General features: G+C 35.1%; 1 protein-coding gene across 3 annotated transcripts; it reads right to left on the bottom strand.

The window, feature by feature from the left end:
* Positions 1 to 1,140: 1,140 nt before the first annotated feature.
* Positions 1,141 to 18,571, bottom strand: LOC107035855 (protein borderless). 3 transcript variants are annotated; one of them, XM_015253457.1, is made up of 12 exons: positions 18,066 to 18,571; positions 17,725 to 17,867; positions 12,934 to 13,186; positions 11,256 to 11,422; positions 8,885 to 9,029; positions 7,474 to 7,748; positions 6,501 to 6,635; positions 5,950 to 6,212; positions 4,301 to 4,485; positions 3,195 to 3,239; positions 2,942 to 3,127; positions 1,141 to 1,434 (listed from the first exon to the last, which is right to left on the bottom strand). In XM_015253457.1, the coding sequence occupies exons 1-12, from the start codon at positions 18,133 to 18,135 to the stop codon at positions 1,211 to 1,213; spliced, it is 2,091 nt and encodes a 696-aa protein (XP_015108943.1). In that variant the 5' UTR covers positions 18,136 to 18,571; the 3' UTR covers positions 1,141 to 1,210. The 3 variants fall into 3 exon arrangements, with proteins under 3 accessions (XP_015108943.1, XP_015108944.1, XP_015108945.1); XM_015253458.1 differs by having other exon boundaries at positions 5,950 to 6,209; XM_015253459.1 differs by having other exon boundaries at positions 11,256 to 11,392.
* Between the last annotated feature and the right edge of the window lie 2,991 nt (positions 18,572 to 21,562).

Here is a 21,562-nt window from a genome sequence, read left to right as displayed (position 1 = left end):
CATCGTTCGATTTACTATGTCAAATAGTGTCATCGACATTATGATGTAATTTTCACTTTAAGGCAATAGTTGAATCTACAATGTTTATTGTTCCCGTAACTATAATTTTTTCGACAATTCCCTTGTAGTTGAAATTGCCAATGAAATTTCTCTCAGTGTAATAAGTCGAGAAGTTTCTGTAACATTTTACTTCTTCAGAAAAAATTACGTGGCAATTTCTTTACTTTGTTCGGTGATGAATCTGCAAATTCACTGAACGTTTCAGATTTCTTCTCTTCCATTCCTATAAAAATTGACGGAAAACGAATCCCCATTGCGGATTATGTGAATTGTTCCGTAATTTTTACTGAATATTTCCACGTACGACAAAATTTAACAGAAAAACTTATCGAATTCGTTAGAAAATTCTATTGAATTTCTATCAAACTTCCTATTAGTTTTTGGCTGATTCTATTGACATGTTCAATAGAAAACATTCAATAGAAAAAGTCAACAGAATTCGATTTTTCTATATAACTTACGCTTTTCATAGATTTTCCATAGAATTTGCTCGACTCAAATTTTCTAAGTTTTTTTCATTCTATTTTTCTTTTCTTCTCATCAAGAAAATCAAACGAAAAAATTTGAGCCGAGGAAATTCTGTAGAAAATATATCAATAGAATGAGTTAAATAGAAAAATTGAATTCTATTGACTTTTTTTACTGAATATTTTCTATTGAACATTTCAATAGAATCAGCCAAAAACTAATAGAACAGTTCAATAGAAATTCAATAGAATTTTCTAACGAATTCGATAGGTTTTTCTATTAAATTTCTTCGTACGTGTCTCTCCGTGTAATATAATTTTCAGTGCAAATCCAATAGAATTTTTTTTGTGCGTATAATTGCGAATTCAGTTGATAATCATTGATTTTAAGAAAATAAAAGACAAAAGGTTCAAACGAGTTTTCACCGCAACCCACAATAGATAATGTAAAAAAAATCGCGATAACTTTCATCCTGAAATGACAAAATTGGCATTGCGTTGAAATCAGAATGGCCCAAAATTTACAAAAAATCTACAATGATCAAATAAATAATAATCAACCGAGAATTATTCCTTCAATCAATCAATTAAAAGTAACGTATACGTCATGTGGTATTGTATTGGATTAACTGCCTAGTGATTCCAAGCTCAATTTATTCAACTCTTATTCTCGTCTCTTCATCTCATTTATTTAACGAAGGCTGGCAGAATCTTTTTCGCGCCCACCAGATCGTCGCCAGTGCAGCAGCCAAGAATCCAATTCCCGCGACAATGCCCATCGAGATTGCCCTGTTCCTTCGATATGCCGGCACTTCTAATGTAAATTGCTCACTAGTTGCAACATCCTCGGTTCTGGAAATTGCTGATACTTCAAATATGTAGCTCGTGTCCTCTTCTAACGTTTTAACTGCAAAGTGAAGATTTAACTATGTGAATTTATTATTGAGAGATAATTTCAAAGGTAAACATAAAGTGTTGAGTCGTTATTAGCGGCAATTATCGCGAGTTTTTAGAGGGAAATTATGGAGGATTTGGTTACAAAGGTTGAGGAAAATGAATCATTCTGTTAAAGGAGATGTTAAACCGTTTTGTGCACAGATAATTACTTTCTTCAGTTTTATCTCGCGCACAATGTGAGAAAAAAATTTGCTCTGCCGAAAGATTATATGCTCCACGTAAGAATATTTGATGGAATGAACAGATTCACTCGAGGGAAATTAATCAACTTGATACACACAGAAAAACCTAAACGTAAATTACGTTTAAGAAGTCGTCTTTTACGCTTCCTGGAGCGTATTTTACTGCAAATTATGATTACATAAACGTAATTTATGATTTCGTAGTCGTAAATTACGCTCAAAGTTGCAGTAAATTATGATGATTGTTTTCGTATTGTACATTTCAGTAGCGAAGTGGTAAAACGGTACAAGTCAATTTTGACTATTGACCAGTTTGCAATGAATATCTCGGAATCTACGAGAGATAGCACAATTGTTGTCATAACCTTTTTTGTAGAGCCGATTGAGTGCTATAACAAATGTGGTTATGAAAATTTCGCTATCTCCCTTAGATTCGGAAATATTTCTTAAAAACTCAATGTGGAGATAAGTCGACTTAATTATATACATCCGTAAAATGAAATCGGGGGCAAGTGAAGGGCGCAGTGTCATTAGGCGGGCAGAAAATACAGAATCAACGTTCACTCGGCGGACAAATTCGATTTTGGCAAAAGTCGACTTTCCCCCCGAAAAAAGCCTAAATATGGCACTTTGGCTGCGGGTGAAAAAAACAATTTTTTATTTCTGCATTTCTGGGGCAAGTGAGGGGCGCAGTGGCATTAGGCGGGCCAGAAAATACAGAATCAAAGTTCACTCGGCGGAAAAATTCGATTTGGTCGACAGTCCACTTTCCCCTGAAAAATCCAATATGACACTTTGGCCTCCGAGTGTTTCATTAGCATCAGAAACGTTAATCGTTATAAAAATTAAGGAATTTAATCGAAATTAACTTTCATTTTTGAGGCCTTGCAGAGGCTCGAATAAGCCTTGACGTACTGAGCCTCAATACTCAAAGGCTGGGCTAAGCCTGAATTGAACCTCGGCAATGACCCCTTGAATCGCCCTCATTTCAGGCTCGAGTGAACGATGAAATCAAGCCCGTCCCAGGCCTGAGTCACTGACCCTCGCCAAACCTAGGCTCGCACAGGCTTGTTTCCATCGTCAGCCTATATAATTCCTACCTGGGCTCATGCCCATGCCTGTGACTGAAATTTCAAGAAATTTTCAACTACTCGCAGCAGTGTCAAAAAAATATTATTCTACACATGTGAGACGGGAATTTTCAGCTCGTGAAAATACTATTACTTCCGTTCAATGCTCTCAAAGCCACAGATTGAGATAGAATAATGAATTAACCTAAGTAAAATGTATCGACGGTCTCGGCTCTCCCATAGAGTGTCTCTGCAGGATCGCGAAACCATCTGACCGTGTAACTCTTGATCATGTCCTTGCCGTCAACCGGTGGCTCCCACGTTACCAAATAACCCTCACCGGTCACTTGGACTCGAACGTTTCGTGGGGGTTCCACATTCGTCTCCTCGTCTGGGCGACAATTATCAAAGAAAAGATGACTTGGACAGATTCAGGATCAATAATAAAGGGAATATACCTTGTGTACTCCGAAATTCCGAGGCTGAATTGCGATCTAGTGATCCTGGAAATAATTCAATCGGTCAAATAAACATGATGATTATTTTAATTTTATCCCGATTTTTTAATGTTGCTTTCGAATGTAAGTACTGAATTCGTAAGATTCGAAATTTCCTATTTTTAGTGTCAGGATAACTAATTTTGGTCTCAAAAGTTCGAATGTGCGATTTTCAGATCATGTTCGGATGTATGTATGTGACCGATTGATTTTCGATGATTAAAAAAATAATTGCTTAACTGAATCCAATGAATCCAATTCAATGAATCATTGAATTCAATTAAAAATACATTTCGGATTTTTTATAAAACCGGAGAATTTACTTCAACATGGATGAGCAAAATTAATAGAAAAACCTAGCGAATTTGCTAAGCAATTCTATTGGACTTCTATTCAACTTGCTATTAGTTTTTGGCCGATTCTATCGAAATGTTCAGTAGGAAATATTCTTTGGAAAAAATCAAAAGAATTCGATTTTTCTGCAGGAATTATTATTCATCTCCTTAGTTAATATTAAGGAAGGAGGATCATGGGAAATTTGGAAAAAACAATAAACTGCACTAGATTTTTGTCAATTCGCGAAGTTTCGCTTTCAATTTAAGCTTCCTCAGGCCTCTGGAAAACAACCAAGTTCAAAACAAACACATCAATTAATAAAATACTACGAAACATACATTAATGAACGTCAGAAATCAAGTACATTTGTAAACAAAAGTAGAGACTGACAGCCGTAAGTCCGTCAGTCGCCTCCTTGCGGCTGTCCGTCTCTACTTTTGTTTACAAATGACAATAATCTAGTGCAGTTTATTATTTTCTCCACATTTCCCATGATTTTACTTCCTTAATTTTTCTGTAGAATTTTCTCCGTTCTGATTTTCCAACGAATTTGCTAGATTTTTCTTTCAACTTCCTTCATCCGTGAATTTTTCAGAAAAATCTAGAATTTTCTAGAGCTCTGACAGATAGCACTGGCCGTTAGCCGTAACTTCGCGAATGGCCCCAATTGAAACAGTTAATTTTTCCCTGGACTATACAGCCCTCGCTGTTATCAATGACTAAAGTTCAACCTGTTTTAGTATTCTGCGTGAGTACACGAATACTTTTGCTGAACATTCCATCCCCGTGCTTATCCTGACTCAGAACCATAAACTCGTACTCTCGACCTGGCGAGAGATTAGGGATTGTTGCCTCGGTTATCTTCTTGGACGGTATCTTCATTGTCTTCCACTCGGAGGTATCCGTGGGTCTGTACCTAATTTCGTCACAACGAAAGACTATTAGTCAACAGTAAGATTGCAATCAGTGAAATGAAAAGAATGATAGACAACAACTAAAACTCAACTCAAATTGTTCCGAATCTAAGGGAGATAGAGAAATTTTCGTAATTACATTTATTGTAGCACTCAATCGGCCCCACAAAAAAGGTTATAACAAAAATTTTGCTATCTTCCTTAGATTCCGAGATATTGATTGAAAACTCGTCAATAGTCAAAATTGACTTATCTCCTTTTACCACTTTGCTACTGAATTATATTCCAATAAAAAAAATTATATTGGTATTTCTTTTTAATGTTTCCTTATGTTTCTCAATGTGATGTACGGAAAGCTCAATTTAAACATCGGCTTCATTCGAGAAAACAACATGCATTTCATTCCTCAATGCAATCATCTCCTAGGTAAGAATTTTTTATCAATTCATGAAAGTAGAAAATTTCTCGACTGAGCATTATATTAGGTTAAAAAAATAGAGCTTTTCCATTTTTGTGGTGAATACATGTGACTTGACGCCAAGGACTGTTGATTCATTTGATTCAAATAAATGTATCTCAAGAAAGAAATAATTGACATTCACGGCTAGATCTCATTTATCTGAAATTGATTCAAGTTTTTAATACTTGTTTTAAGAAACAAACATCTCAACAAAAATAATTTTCCCTATCAGTGTAAACTCTGAAGGGGAATCCCCTCAGAAAAAACATCCCGAACTACTTGGATATCCTTAAGATACTTCCTCAGTGAGTTATACTTGGTGAAAATTTCGCAATGAACTGAAGATCTAAAATTTGGATCATATGTTGCTGAGCATATGTGAAAACGATTTCCAAAATGTCAAGTATTTTTTCTATGCGAATTTTTCGGATATGCATTGACAAAAACTGAAAAAAGACAAAAATTGAATGTTTGACGCTGGATATCTCAAAAATTCGCGTGGAAAAAATACTTGAAATTTTGGGAGTCATTTTTACACACTGAAAGAAAAATATGATTGTTCTGACTATATTCCACCACCATCGCACTATAGTCAAAAAGTCCTCAACAATTTCTCATGGGTTGCGGTAACTATGGCCGGAGAAGTAATTACTACAATGGAATGTAGTCATTGCTACTATTTTATAGTTCTATTCACGATAGATTTATTGTGGTTACTTTTGAACTTTGGTTAGTTTAACTGCATTTTGATTTTCAAAAATTACGCTTGTGAAATTACTACAATGTTATGTGCCGCATACAAAAAAAAATCGTGTCGACACCAAAACTACCTCAACTATTTTCTTATTGTAAATCGAACTTCAGATTTTTCTCTCAGTGCATGTCCTCAACAACATATGATCCACATTTTAGGTCTTCAGTTCATTGCGAAATTTTAACCAAATATAACTCACTGAGGAAGTACCTTAATACCCTTGAGACTTCATGCATTCGAAAATAATCTTACCAAACAGCATATTCCATTTTAGGCCTCACGTATCCAGGCACCCACGTTAATGTAACCGAATTTCTACTACTATTAGCATTGAGATTGTATGGGGCTCTGGGTGGAACATTGAGCACCATAAGTTCAGCGTCAGCAACAATAGTGGCAGCCTCATTGCTCGCTGCACACTGATAAAGACCCCTGTCTTGCTCCTGAATTCTTTCGATGGTCAAATTTCCACCCCTGAGAATAGCACGTTCCTGCGGGAGAGGTGAACCGTCCTTCTGACCGAAGGCTGTGTTAGTTTTGTTCCAAATATTTGTCTTCTAATATTTTTGCATGTTTCAACGTTAATTAACTCAAATTATTAATTCATTCTCCATTATTCTATTTTTTTTTATTAGTCAATAAGTTTTGCTTTGAATAATTCACCTTGGAATTGTGAGGAATGTTTATTTCACGGATGTACAGCAGAGAATAGGATCAGTGAGTGACTATTAAAATTCTCAACTAAAGATATTATTGGAGATCATCGCTCAACCGTAAAAAGTTATATTAAACGGGAAACATACTTTAAACCAGACGATTGTTGGCCGTTGGGACTGATCGCCGTCGCGGGCGTCGCAGGGAATTTCCAGGCTTTCGCCGAGTTTTCGCATGTAGAGACGTTGGGGTGTTACGGTGAATACTGGGGGTCTCTGGACGATCTAAACATTTTTTGAGGAGAATAACTATTAGATTGAATTATGTTTCGAGTCCCCGAGGAGAATCAATAAATGATATCATTATAGATCATTCTCAAGTCTATATTCATGGAAAAATTAATGAAATTCGATTCACAAAAGCGAATGCCTGAATTTCACACACCATTTGTAGACATTTTTCAGACATTAAAAAATGTCTGAATAAAATGAAAATGTCTCCGAATTTAAGACGAACAGGTGCCCAAACATCTGAATTCATGTTCCAAATTCAGACAAATTGTTCTTTTATTCAGACGTTTTTTAGTGTCTGAAAAATGTCTACAAAAGGCGTGGGAAATTCAGACGTTCGTTTTTGCTGGGTTGATGCCTTACAAGTAAACTTCGCAAAAAAAATCATATTCTGACCTTTTAGATCATATTTAGTTTCTGAATTTACTGAACGTATCAGATTTCTTCTCTTTCATTGCTATAAAAATGACCGGAAAACGCTTCCCCATTGCGGATTACCTAAATTGTTCCGTAATTTTTACTGAATATTTCTCTCTGTAGAAATCCATTAGAATTCCCGATGCAATTTTTTTTCATACGTTTTTAATTGCAATTCCCCTCTTCATTCTCCCAAAACTATAGTTAACCCACATAATACCATTTACGCAATTGAAATAAATAATTTTACCCGGTGCACTTGAATCAAACAATTCAAATAAAATTAATGTACAGCGTAAGTCGGCATTCAGCATTTGCAATCAGATTGGCGAATAATGGGCACCAACTGGCAAATCGTCTCAACAGTCGCTCTATTTATCGGACAATACGACTATTTATATATTCATGAATTTACCACTGAAATTGAAGGACTGGGGCCCTCGGTACCAAGTTCATTGTACGGTGTGCAACTGTAGCTTCCGGAGTGAGTTTCGTCGACTTTGCTGAAGTATAATGAACCGTTTCGTCGGTAGAATACACCGGGCACGTTGTAGGGATCGAAGAGAAAGCCATCTTTCTCCCATCGTAAATTCGTCAGTGGAGGATTTGCCCGGAAGTGACAGTCGAGGAGGGCTGACTTGCCGTAGGGGAGGAAGACTTCTCGGGGGGCATAGATGACCTTCGCCTTGTCTGAAATCGGTTGAAATGATTTATTGTTTTTTTTTTAAATTTATTGTTGGGATTTTTGAGTTACGTCAACCGAGGAGGTTCAGATAAAACTCAATATGACGAAGCATTTTTCTCAACTGTACTGAGATACTTTTGACTTTTGTCCCGAAATTTTAAGGGAGGTCACACCGCCCACCTAAGGGGAAATGCCAGTTTTATATTTTATATTTCAACTTGAGTATAAAAAACGTATTTGTGAGACTTCTTTAACTATTGAACTCGTTATTCTCGAAGTGTAGACGCCTAATTCTCCTTAGAATCCACAAAATTGATTGAAAATAAAAGAGGGAGCCTATTGAGCGGTACTACCCGCCATCGGGTAATACCGCTCGGCACGATTCCAATGCCGCTCATAGGGTTTTGCGTGTATCGCTCGCGCCGCAACCTAACTTGTCACTCGAGTGCTTCGAGCAATTACGTGGCCGATCCTATGAGCGGTATTACCGGCTTCCGCTCGGCGTCAACAAAATTGTTGATAATTATTGACATGAGTGGAGTTTTGAGTTCGAATTGGTCTCAAATTACGCGTGAAAGTACCACGAATCGAATAACCACAGTTTAATATGAGAATTCAACGTTTGAAACTATCAAAAACCTTAATTAAAAGTCCACAAATTTTGCACTGTAAAGACCTCAAAACTTCGTTACGTGTTTTTTCATATTTAAAGTGGTAAATAAAGTGAAATTTTTCCGACAATCACATCCTATCATCAAATTCGTCATGATCAGGAACAGAACGAAATTTTTAAGCTGATGGTTGCGGAGAAAATCGGGTGAGCGGTATTACCCGCTGAGCGGTACAGGCACACCCTCCCCTACCACAAATATTTGATGGGAAAGAAAATTGAAATTTTCAAGTCTATATAACAATAAACGTCATTAAAATTCAGACAACTGTTGTTTCAAGTTCTGAATGTCATATTTAATACTCAAATAATTTGAGCATTTTTATTATCCAAAATCTTTCTTAATATCTATATTTAAATGTCAGACATTTAGTGATGTTTTTGTCATGATTTAGCTTTCAACTCTGAAGTCGATTCTTCAATTTGAACTTTGATAATCTCAAAGCGTGAAGGAATAAGGGAAAACATTACATTGAACATTCAAGAAAGCCGATGCTGACTGCTGATCCCCAAGAACATCAGTCACCACACACGAATATTCTCCTAAATCACCGATTGCTGCAGGACTTATTATCAATGTGCCATTCTCGTTTACCGTTATTCTGCCTGTGAGTTCCTGAAAAATCATGAAAAAAATTGATACAAAACGTAGTAGTGGAGATGTACGACAGGAGAAGTCAACATCTTTTGAAAAAAAAATCGATAGATTTTCATTTCTTCATATGTGACACTTCAAAATTTCAATATTTTTCGCATTACGAAGCATTAATAATTTACTTTTACAATGAGAAATTATGCAAGGCTACAACAAGTAATCTATTCAATAGAAAAAAATAATTTGGCCAATAATAACAGTCAGAGTTCTTCAATCAGAAAAACTCAATAACTTATGAGAATGCAATAAATTGAGTCATTTACAATTTTTCCCGCAAATCCATAAGGACTCACTTTCGGGTGGTATCGTCTCGGGAACTTAAGGTATTCATGGCGTAGTCAGGGGGGGTCGAAAAAAAGTCACGAAATTGGTAATTTTTTTTATACATTCTTTAATTTTTTCAAAACCCCCATGCAAAATTCCAGATAGCCTAGGAGAATGGGTGAAACGCAGAAATTTTTCTACAAAATGCATTTTAACACGGGCTCTTAGGGGAATTCGAAAAAAATATATTAAAAAGAGAAAAAAAAGTCGCCATTTTGCTGAAATTTGGCACTTGGGTGGAGCTGTCATGGAGGAACATCAAAAAATCTGCGGGTGGCTATATTTTTGATAAAGCCGTAATTTTATGTGGATGCGTCTATGGTCTTCACATCTAAAATTTGTGATCCACAAATTTTATCTGTTTCGTGCAATAATAAGCAATTGTCGGTATATTACCAACCAGCGCTAAGGTTCCCTCAAAATTGCAATCTATTTAAAAACTCGAGAATTTTCTCGAATTTTCTAGAAAAATCTGGAACTGGCCTGAAAAATCTAGAATTTTCTAGAAAATTTTAGAATTCCGATAGATCGCGCCACTGACGATAAGGAACTATAAGGACTTTTTCCCGAAATGCCCCCCATAATGAAAACAGACGTATCGACGTCAATAATCCAAGTGGTTTAGGAGAATTGTTTAGAAGGGATAATTAAAAAACTCGTGAAAAATAGGAATTCTGCGTGCGCAACGTGGAATAGCGACAATGTCGAGGTTAGGAATTGTGGAGGGGCAAGCGCAGCAAATACGAATGGAGTTGTGATGATACATTTCGCTATGGGAAGGAACATAACAGCTGAGTTAATCAGTCCTGTCAACTTGTACCTCGAACGGCACGACGTTGTCACTTTTTCTATCCATATTAATTATTTTCCAATTATCCAAAAGACAAGCTGGAAAAATAAAACAAGGCTTGAAATATGTGGGAAAAAATAGAAAAGTCATTACAAAAATATTTCGAACACAACAATGGTCGAAATAGATTGAAAATTTGTAATTGAAATATGTTTTTTTTTGTTCAGCGATTGGTTTTCTGCGAGAGAACAATAGATTCTCCTTCGTCTCACGTCTTACATGGCCACCACGCCATAAATACCTTAAGCATCTTAACGTTTGACATTGGACGTCGAGTTCTCGCATTGTTTTTGTAATTTTTTTTTTGTCCGTAAGTTCCTGCCTTACAATTTTTTTTTTGTTTTCGACTGCACTATTAGAAAATTACTCTTGAAATTTCAAGTGAATAAGCTTGAAATTTTTAGCAATGACAAAGTTACGTGAAATTTCTGTAGAATTCTTTATTGACGAATCAGTTAATTTCTTGAATATTCAAGTAATTTTCGATTTTCAGGTACATACGGCACTGAAAAACCTTGAAAATTTTGAAAATTCAAGCAATAACTTCTCTGAATTTTCAAACTATTGAAAATTCAATTGTATGTAGTGTTCAATTTTCACGATGAGTTTAAAAATTCAAGCTTTCAATGAAAAATCAATGATTCTTCAACATGAAAAACCCAATTTTTTTGAATTTTCAAGATGAATGAGAAATTTAGTGAACGTTTTAAGGGGAAATGGAACCCCTGCGTTTATATGAATCTTTAGAATTGTGTTTTCTCCTGCAATTATTATTTGTTATTCATTCAACTACTTCATTGACTCAACAATGCGATAATCGATTCGATAAAGTAATTTCATAGATAGCAATTAATAATTGTAGGAGAAAACACAATTCTAAGATTTGATGTAGACAAAGAGGTTCCGTCTCCCCTTAATTTGAAATCGAATTTAAACTCACAATGAAAATTCAGATGACATTGTGACTGAAATTTCAAGAAATTTCTAACAGTGTGGTCAGGATCATATACTACCTCAATCTGTTCGATCTCAAGACCATCCCGCAGCCAATTAACAACAGTGCTGCTATCCTTCGTGATGCACTCAAATTCCACAATCTCTCCCTCCATAGCTGTTCTATTAACGGGTGGTACAGCGAGAAGATTTTCACCTACAACATTGTCGCCCGGTCGCGACACACCTGGGTTAAACAATTTAACGAGTCTGTCCTATTTACGGTTAGTACAGTGAAGGTAATTCACAAGTTTCATTCAACCCAATTAACACGTTATTTCCTCCGGCATGAGTCATTCACTGAAAAGTTCTGCATAATTTCAGGGTGAAAATGCTGAGCAAAATATTTTTATTAGGATTATTAAATCTAATAGAACAATAAGTTCAGTCAAATTTTTCATTGAGTAAGTGAGATAAAAATATAGTTAGATGAATGAAGCAGAATGAATGGGGGAATTAGATTCGTAGTCCAGACGTGAAACTTGATAGGTTACACTTTACAAACTAATGAAGAGTGAATTTATCTAACAAAGTGATTTTATATGAGAGAATTTCAAGAGACAACGTACGACAAAGTTTAACAGAAAATCGTAGCGATTTCTCTAAGAAATTCTATTGAATTTAAGTTGGAATTCTCTTAGAATTCCATTAGAAAATTCTATTAGTTTTTTGTGGCAATTCTACTAAAAATTACGTGAATTTGAATTTGTATTTTCTGTGAATTTTCATGAAATAGTGCCCGGCGCGGATGAGAATTCATTGCATTTTAATTCAGTAGCGACCCGGAAAAACGGTTGAAGTCGACTTTGACTATTGGCCAGTTTTCAATGAGTATTTCGAAATCTAAGGGAGATAGCAAAATTTTTGTTATAACTTTTTTTGTAGCCCTCAATTCGCTCTATAAAAAAGGTTATTACGAAAATTTCGTCATCTCCCTTAGATGCGGAGATATTCCTCGAAAACTCAGCCAAGGGCTAAAGCGAATTAACCCCTCAAGAACGGCGCCCATATCCCGCGGGGTACTCGAACTCGCTGTTCAATACACGACAATTTGTACACTGATGATCAAAAAAACATCATCTAAAATTGAATGGTAATCTTGAGTTTTCACCAATATTGTTGTTCAATTGCGGTATTCTTTATAGTTTTTTCTGGAATTTTTAAGACTAATCTCAATTCCATAGTACAAGCGGTTGCCAAGATCGGCGACTGTCGGAGATTTGTTAATAACAAATCAGTAATTCATTGAATCGAAATTTCGACAAAGGAATGTATAAAGTATGTTCGGTAAAAATTTCAGAATTTTTTATGAAAGTTAGCTCGATAAACGAGAGGTTTGAATATGCATCTGACATCGAATTCAGTTCCGTATTGTTTATGTATTGACGAAAAATATTAAAAATAACTTGAAACAAAAATTGATCATTCTGTTGATAATTTTATCTATTTCATGGGGAAATTTTTAGAATTTCGATATCTACAATAGTACGAAAGATAATGAATTTTTATTAATCACTTGAAGGGTCTGTATAACACATAGAGGCCGACCGGTAAGACAAACTCTCGGGTCTATATGTGGCATGGACGCCGTACTTGAGGAGTTGAACCATTTACCGCCTCGTTACTGAATTATATCACTCGAGTTACTCATATTCATACAAGCATTGCGCGAGAAAAATTTTCTCAGTCGATGAATACCTTCGATGCTGAGATGAAACCAAGTGCCATTATTCCTTGAGCTGGGAGATCTGTCTGGAAATACAACCTTGCACTCGTACCATCCCTGATCGCTCTCCCTGATATTCGTGAGGTTAATGCTCCCGTGTCCATAATCACTGGATAGATTGTCCTCGAGCAAGTGTATTCTACCTGAATAGTCATCAGCAATGGATAGTATACTATTCGCCTTCTCATTGCCTGGTACTTCGTACCAGGAGAATACGGTTCTTCCCTATTCGAATAAGAATTTTTATTTTTTACGTATTATCGAACAAATAGTCCGTATTCAGCAGTAGCAAAACAGAATAAATTAATTCCACTTGAAGAATATCACGGAATCTGAGAGAAGTGTCGGTTTTTATGAAGACACGAGAGAAAAAATTAAATGAAAAATTGTTGTGAATTTGCTGGAGAATTCTATTGAAGATTTTATACTTGTTGCACATTTTTTATAATAGAATAAATATTTAGCTCGAAAAAAGAAGCAAAAGAAGAAGAAGATTTTCATTTTTAATCCAAATTTGTTACACCTGAATTGGTTGTTACACCTGAATTTTTGTGTTTTCTGATTTAAAAAAAAATAAAGAAAAAATCTAAGGGATTTTGTGCACAGAAATGTAAATTTAGTGATTTTTTAATATCGAATATTTGTGGATTGAGGAAAATGTTGGGTAAAATTGGAAATTTTCAACATAAATCAGCGAAGAAGTAAAAGACAGGAATGGCCATCAATCTTTCGATTCTTCAATATAAAAAGAATTTCTCACTTACAATAATCAAGGTTTAAATGTGCTAATCGGAATTTAAAAATAGTAAAATGATTGATAATCTAAAATTCCAATTGATGATAAGGGATTTCCGATTATCCAAATAATCGCCAATCATTTTAACTTAATTACTGATTAATGAATAATTCAAAATTTTACTATTTAAATTAATGATTACTTCAATAATTAAAATTTTAAAGTGATGTTAATTAATTGACGGCTTAATAATTTAACAGTAATTATAATCTGTGGATATGGCTATCCCTGCTAATAAAATTTCAAATTTTTCGGGCATATGCACTACCATTTTCTGTTGAGTTTTCTCAGCAGTGGATCGTTTTATGTCTTAGATTTCGAAATATCTTCCTGAAATTGACCCTAAGGTTAAAATAATTTATCCCGTTTCACCACTTCATTACTGAATTCGTCAGAAGATTGAAAAACAGGTTTTAAATTTCATAATATCTCGAGTCTGTGGGATCCGATATCTGTTGGAGAATAAACTGGCTCTAATGTTTTACGTGATAAACATAAAATAAGGTTTAGATTACCTAATTTATTCGATCACTTTCTACCCCAGAATCTTCTACCTCTTTTCCAATTCGTAATAAATTTATTTATATTTAAAATGTTCCAAAAAATCAATTTCCTTGCAAAAAAAAATTAAGTTCACGGAAGTTTGAATATTTTTCAAACCAAAACATTGAGAAAGTTTTTGAAAAACGAGTAGGCAATTTCATTTTCTTAGAAATGAGTAGAGTTATTGTTGCTAATAAATTAGCGATTTGCGCTCGAATGGGTTATCTTTTTTGAATTTTTATTTCACTGTTCCCATCGTTACTTGCAAACTTAATAGAAATCAGGAAATTTTCGGTAAATATAATCTTGAATTTTCAATTAATTGGAAATTCGACATTATTTTAACACGAAACATTCATTTTTTCGTAGAAAATTCTAATAGGTTGTTTAATTCTTGTCTTAATGCTGCCTAAAAATTTAGAATTTTTGTGAAATCCGAAATTTTATAATTCTCTCCCCTTACATCGCATTCAATATTTATCTTCTGAAAATTACTAACCGGCTGTATATGAAATTTTAAGGACACGAGCCGTTTGCTCATAAATCGAGTGAAATAATTAAGTCTCTCCCGTTTTACCTCACGAGAATCAAATTTCGTCATGGTCATGGTTATTTCGGCACCTATTAATTAATTATTTTCAATAATACTAGACTAAGAATTGAGCGCTACACGGAGAGAAATATTCAGCAAAAATTACGGAACAATTCACGTAATTCGCAATGGGGAATCGTTTTCCGGCGATTTTTATAGGAATGGAAGAGACGAAATCTCAAACATTCAGTGAATTTTCAGGTTCATCACCGAACAAAGTACGAAATTGTAATTTTTTCCGAAGAAGTAAAATTTTACAGAAACTTGCCGACTTAAAAAATTCTTGATCGTTCGACAATTTTTATGAAGCTGGTGAGTTATTTCTACGTTCCGTTCCGTAAAATTTCTCAATCATCAGACGGGTGGTTAATTTTTACAGAACAAATCGTAGAATTTACGTGGCGATTCGTACAATTTCACTTCCGACTCACACTTTTTATTGAATTTTACTTCGTTCGCGGATTACGTTTCGAAACGTAATTTTTACCTTTTTTTCTGGTAATTTTTATTGAATTTTTCTCTCCGTGCATTCAGAGCTAAAAAAATTATGAGAAATTGTGAATAGCCCTCTATTGGTCAATGCGAAACACAAAATAAAAGATTCAGTATCCTTTCGTCCACTCGGCATTGACTTGAATCTACTCATCCCAGTGAGAATTCCCATTTAATGCAATTAGAACCGAAAAAATAGTGCAGGAAGAAATCAAGTGGGGAAATCACGAGAGCAACTCGAGTTTCATAGTTGAAGAGACACATAATACCCGTTCATTGTCCCATTAACAGTGACAACACTTGAGGCATGCACGCAACCGGCATCTGCAGCACTTACTGCGTATGCAGATTAGGGAAGACTATATATGAAGTCTGCCCCGGTTAATCTAATGGGGGATTCTAATCGCTCATCATTCAGGACATTCTGCATTATTATTAGACCCAGTGCTACCGGTGAAAATCAGAGTGTCTTCCTGTACACTCAGGGGGAAAACAAAATAATACCACAAAACTAGTCTCTTGAGTCTAATGTGACGTGTTCAGGACTTGAACATGACCACTTGACGATAAATTGAGAATTATTAATATTATAGAACTTCCCCGAAAATGAAAACGGGAAATTTCATGATATGTTCATGTCTCATATGGCCTCTACACTGAGAGACAAATTTCCTAATGCACTGTTAGAAATTTTTTGAAATTTCATGCCCGAGTGAGTGACGTTTGTGAAGTTTCAAGTTTTAAGTAGAATTCACGGAAATTCATGAGTTCTCAGTGGGAGTGAAATGGAAATTTCATAACTTGATTGAATTTCCAGTGGAATACGATCATTCAGAAATAAAATTACACGAATTTTCTATTTTTTCCTGAATTTTCAGAACGAATTTTTCCAGGACAGTCATTTTCAGAGAGTCCAAGTCTATCCTCAAAAATTACAGTGATATTGAACAATCTGATTATTATGCTACATATGACCTTGACAAAATGTTCTCCGATATCTTCCGGATTTTACAAATTGGCGATTTTCTCAGGTAAAGAAAATTGGAATAATTCCAAATGTTAATAATTATTATTGGAGTTTCTTCGAGGTCATATGCAGAAGAATATTCTTATAGATCACCATAATTCTCACGCTTGGAACTGATTTCGGAGCACCTGGAAATGACTGGCCTGGAGAAATACGTTCCAAAAGAGATATTTTCTTCTACTAAGAGTATGAAAAAGATATCACCAATAACATTTTCTTGGAAGGAATAAATTTTTTTCTCAGTGTAGGGATTGCGTATAGAAATTCTATAGGATTTCCGTATATGATATTCGGATATTTCTATACGAATATTTTTTATAAGAATTATTTCTGTACATAAATTTTTGTTTTCATTCGAAAGATGTCTGAACGCTCCAGAGAAAAACGTAGAGAAATGTCGCAACTCCATACGAAATGTTTCTATACATGTGGCAGTGGGTCGCATATAGGATTAAACCTATAGAAATCGTATAGAAATAATTTTTATAAAAAATATCCGTATAGAAATATCCGAATAGCATATACGAAAATCCTATAGAAATTCTATACGCAATCCGTATAGAAAATTTCAATATGATTTTTTCATACGTGTAACCCCCATTTGGCCTATGGCTCGTGCGCTAGAACCCCGCATTTCATTATTTATTACCTCCTAAAATGTGTAGTACAGCTAGTTTTGTTCAGATTTTTTTTTCAAGATCTGGGGAATATTATCACCATTATCTATGAAAAAAATGGGGACAATCCTTAAAAAAACCTGTTCTCTAAGTATATACCTTGAATCGTTTTATACGAAGGAAATATTCAATAAAAATTACGTATCTCTTCCGGAATTCCAGAGCGAAATGTGGTTGCAGGAAATCTTACGGAACTGTCACGGAATTTTTCCAGAGCGTCCCGTAATTTTTATCTGAATCTCCAGTGAAAAATTACGATACCGTCACTTAAATTTTCTGAGTCCAGTCCGTAATCGGTGAGTGAATTGAAGTTCCGTAATTTTTACTGAATATTACTCTCCGTGTACCGCTTCACTTCTGCATTTTCTGAGCAAACAAAAAAGTAAAAAAACTCAACAGACGAAGTTGTATAGAAAAATCGAATTCTACTGCGGTTTTTCTATAGAAGATTTTCCATTGAACATTTCTATTGGAAAAAAACGTAGATAAACTCCGGAAGTTGTCAATACAATCGACCAAAAACTAACAGAAAAATCACTAGAAATTCAATTCAATTCTCCAGCGACTTCACTAGGTTTTTCTATAAAATTTCATCGCACGAACATCAATTGCAAGAAACCTTCAACTCTTACTTACTTCCCTGTTCCACGTTAAAATATAAGGTATCGGTATCTCATGCGGAAAATCAAGGTGGCAGTTGAACACAACGTATTCCCCAATGGAAGCTGTAAAATTCTTGGCGTCTTTCTCCTCCTCCAGAAGCATCCCATATCCCAGAGCTTCACAAGCCCCCGAAAAAAAAAAATTCTCCATGAGTAACTTAATCAAAAAAAGCCAAAGGACTGCGTCGTACCAAAAAACTCAATCGTCATCATATTCATGACTTCCGTCACCGAATAGACACCTGAGAGTCTAGAAATTCGACCCCTCCTCAGGTCTTATTTCAATACCTCATCAATATAACTCTTCCACATTACCTGAATAGCAGGCGCACAGGAGAGCGAATCCTCTCACCCATTTGCCAGCAATTTGCGTGGGAAAATCCATGATCGCGCGCAATGGCCTCTGTATTTACCCCCAAAAGTTTAAAAATCTCCAGGAGATAGTATCAAGCTCACATCTGCACGACCACTGTCACCTTCACTCTCACAATCACCCACCTGGGTTGACGACTCCACTCAAATCATTTTTCTGTCTCAAAATCCAATCTCTGACTCCGGAAAATCAGAAAAAAAAAACAAATATCAGAAAACTTGTGTTCTCATAATATCAAATTACTTCCTATTGTTGTCTGTTATTTATTTTTAATCGGATTAAAGAGTTGTCAATGGGTCAATTAATGAACTCTTGGTGCAATTACTGCTGGCAGTGATTGAGTGAAACTTTTATGATGACGATCCACCGTTAGCTACGTCCAATTGCGTGAAAAAGTCCTCAGTATAGACACGGAGTGGCTCACTCGGAGTGATCGAGGAGCGGTGGAGATAAACCAAGTAATTGTTGCACTCGTCCGCAGTCAAGCGGATACAAAATCGTGACAAGACGAGGGTGGGGATGGGAATTAATTCTGATACATGTTATGGGCTTGCCCCGTACAGGGCCAGCATTGTTGGTGAGGGCGCGGTGAGGACAATCAGAATTGGGACGGATGGCTCAGGTGTCCGCCAACTGATCCGAACAATTGGAGTATTTTTTTCCCGAGAGAATCTGAATTGCGAAATTTGTGAGACTAGAACAGGGTGCGGGGCGTTCTGAAGAGATAAAAGCACCTTGGAAGAAAATTCATAGAAAACCTAGCGAATTGAAAATTTTTATTAAATTTGGAATAACAGCTTACACTGTTAGGAATTTCTTGAAATTTCGGTCACAACGTCATCTGAATTTTCGATGTTGTGACGTTGAATTCAATTTCAAATGAAAACGCGCATTAAATTTCTCATACGTCTTGAAAGTTGAGCATCACATACAATTCAATTTTCAATAGATTGAGAATTTAGAAAAGTTATTGCCTGAATTTTCCAAATTTTCAAGGTTGTTCAGTACCGAATGGACCTGAAAATAGAGACTTACATGAATATTCAAGAAATTAACTGATTTCTCAATGCAGAAATATACAGAAATTTCAAGCAACTTTGTCGTTGTTAAAAATTTCAAGCTTTTTCACGTAAAATTTTAAAGGTAATTTTCTTATAGTGTATTTATTTCAAATAAATGGTTTATTAATATCAAATAAACAACTTATTTAGTTCAAATAAACAGTTTTCTTATTTTAACCCTAGTCTGGTCACCAAACGCGACCCTGCGACTCTGGTCACCTCCGCGGGGATTCCCCGCCGTGTTATTTAGGCTTTAGCGTTGCCGAATTCACTCTACATTGTCCGACTGCGTTTAGCGAGTTTCCGGCAACGTCGCGTCATGGGCAATGTCATTTAACATGGGAAAAAATAATTCATCTGTCCGAAATAATTTGTTTTCTGTAGGAATTTTGGAAAATATGTTGTTCTAAAAACTACTATAATTTTTTAGACACTTCAATTGACAAAGTCAAATTTCTTTTCATTTTTCCGACTAACCAGTCAATTGTGATCAAAGAAAAACGACACTCGGCGGAGTTTCTCTCATAGGGTGATCAATTATTCCATGTTTTTCGGTCAATGTTTTTCGATTTTATGACCAACGAAAATTATCAAAGCGATAATAAATTTGTAGTATCAAATAAATATTGACATAGTTCAAAGAAAAAAAAATTGGTTCAAATAAAGAAATTTTTTTAATACACTGTTAGAAATTTTTCGCAATTTCATGAAAAATGTGATAGTAATTCTGATGAGAGGGACATTTCAAGTTTTAGGTAGAATATTCAAGGAAATTCATGACTTTTCACTTTTCCCTGAACTTTCCTGATTTGTCCGAATTTTCACGGAATAATTGAACTAAAAAATCAAGTATTTTATTAATTTTCAGATCATTCGAACAGAAAATCAATGGAATATTGAATTTTTCAATGACGAGATGTCCTGGAATTTCAGTGGAAATTAAACACGATAAAAGTTTCCGATATTTAACACGAAACATTCAGACGAAAATTTTATAAATAAAGAATTCATTCGGATCAAATAAAGATTCATTAATAGTAAAAAAACATTTATTTAATATAGCCAAAACCTTGAATAAATGTTTTATTTAATTTGAAAGAAAACTTTATTTGGTACCATTTAAATGAACGTATTTATTCGATTCAAATAAACTTTATTTGTATCAAACAAATCATTTTTCCGGGTGTATCGAACTATACTATTTTTTTTCGTCTATGACACCCGCTCCCTTATTGAATTCAGTAATGAAATGGTAAAAGGAGATAAGTCAATTTTGACTATTGACCAATTTTCAATCAATATCTCGGAATCTAAGGGAGATAGCAAAATTTTTGCTATAACCTTTTTTGTGGAGCCGATTGAGTGCTACAACAAATGCAATTACGAAAATTTCGCTATCTCCTTTAGATTTGGAAATATTCCTCAAAAACTCAACTGAGAGATAAGTCGACTTATCTCCGTTTACCACTTCACTACTGAATTATCCACTGAAAAAATCGCAATCACTTGAAATTACCCCCACAGCGCAGGGGGTGATTGAAGAGACAGGCCCCAGCATAATCCAAAAAGTTGATAATTAAAGCCCCTGATATTGAAAAATGTGAGCAGTCCGCTGGTCATCATTCGCGTGGGTGACCTCAAATTACGTCACATCCGTCCCTTGGACGCATTAGCAGACTGCCCACAAGCCCACACAACCTTGTCACGTTGTTGAAGATAATAGATCCATTCGCATGGATCACGAACGTGGATTGGACGTGCACGGGACACTGGAAATACATATAATGCGTTCATAACAGAGGAGACGAAGCTTGAATATATTACCTTATCAAATCAAATGTACGAGGAGTGACATGTGCATTTCCTATGGGGATTATGGTACATCGTCCGGGGGGTGGGGAAGGGAATCAGTATGCATGGGTCATTCCCATCTCGGATGATTAACTGATGCGATTTTTGTTTTTGCATTTGCGAGTCCCAAACAAAAAAAAACAATTTTCTTAATCAACTGCGAGGTGATTTTTTTGGTCAAATCTTTTGTTTTTTGTTGTTTAATTTATTCTTCTATTGATTCTTCTATTCTTCTATTCATTTTTAACAGAAAATGATGATTTTTTTTTTCGTGAATAAATCGCAAAGCGTTCGAAATTTATCGATCCATTGAGAAATCATTTTTTTTTCTTTTTTTTACCTTCAGTTTTTATATTTTTATGATAAATGTATTTATGCTGATATTTGTTTAAGCTGGTTATTTTCGCGATTTATCAATGTTGGATGAAGAATTATATCTTTTCTACCACTGATAGGAACTATAAAAATATGATATTATGAATAGTTGGTGTTATTATCTTCATTTTTTATGATTAGATTTTTTTTCG

This window comes from Diachasma alloeum, unplaced genomic scaffold (genome assembly GCF_001412515.2).
Source record: "Diachasma alloeum isolate Michigan unplaced genomic scaffold, Dall2.0 Dall_scaffold_00201, whole genome shotgun sequence".
Classification (NCBI taxonomy): Eukaryota; Metazoa; Arthropoda; class Insecta; order Hymenoptera; family Braconidae; genus Diachasma; species Diachasma alloeum.
Note: the sequence above shows the minus strand (reverse complement) of the source record. Positions and strands in the feature narration are given on the sequence as shown.

Bases quoted from the DNA above. Each gene is read 5' to 3' on its own strand.
- LOC107035855 (XM_015253457.1), bottom strand. From the start codon at position 18,135: ATGGATTTTCCCACGCAAATTGCTGGCAAATGGGTGAGAGGATTCGCT. The intron at 17,868-18,065 runs GTAATGTGGAAG...GGGCTTGTGAAG, and splicing joins CCTGTGCGCCTGCTATTCAG to CTCTGGGATATGGGATGCTT. The intron at 3,240-4,300 runs GTTGAACTTTAG...AATTATTTCCAG, and splicing joins CACGCAGAATACTAAAACAG to GATCACTAGATCGCAATTCA.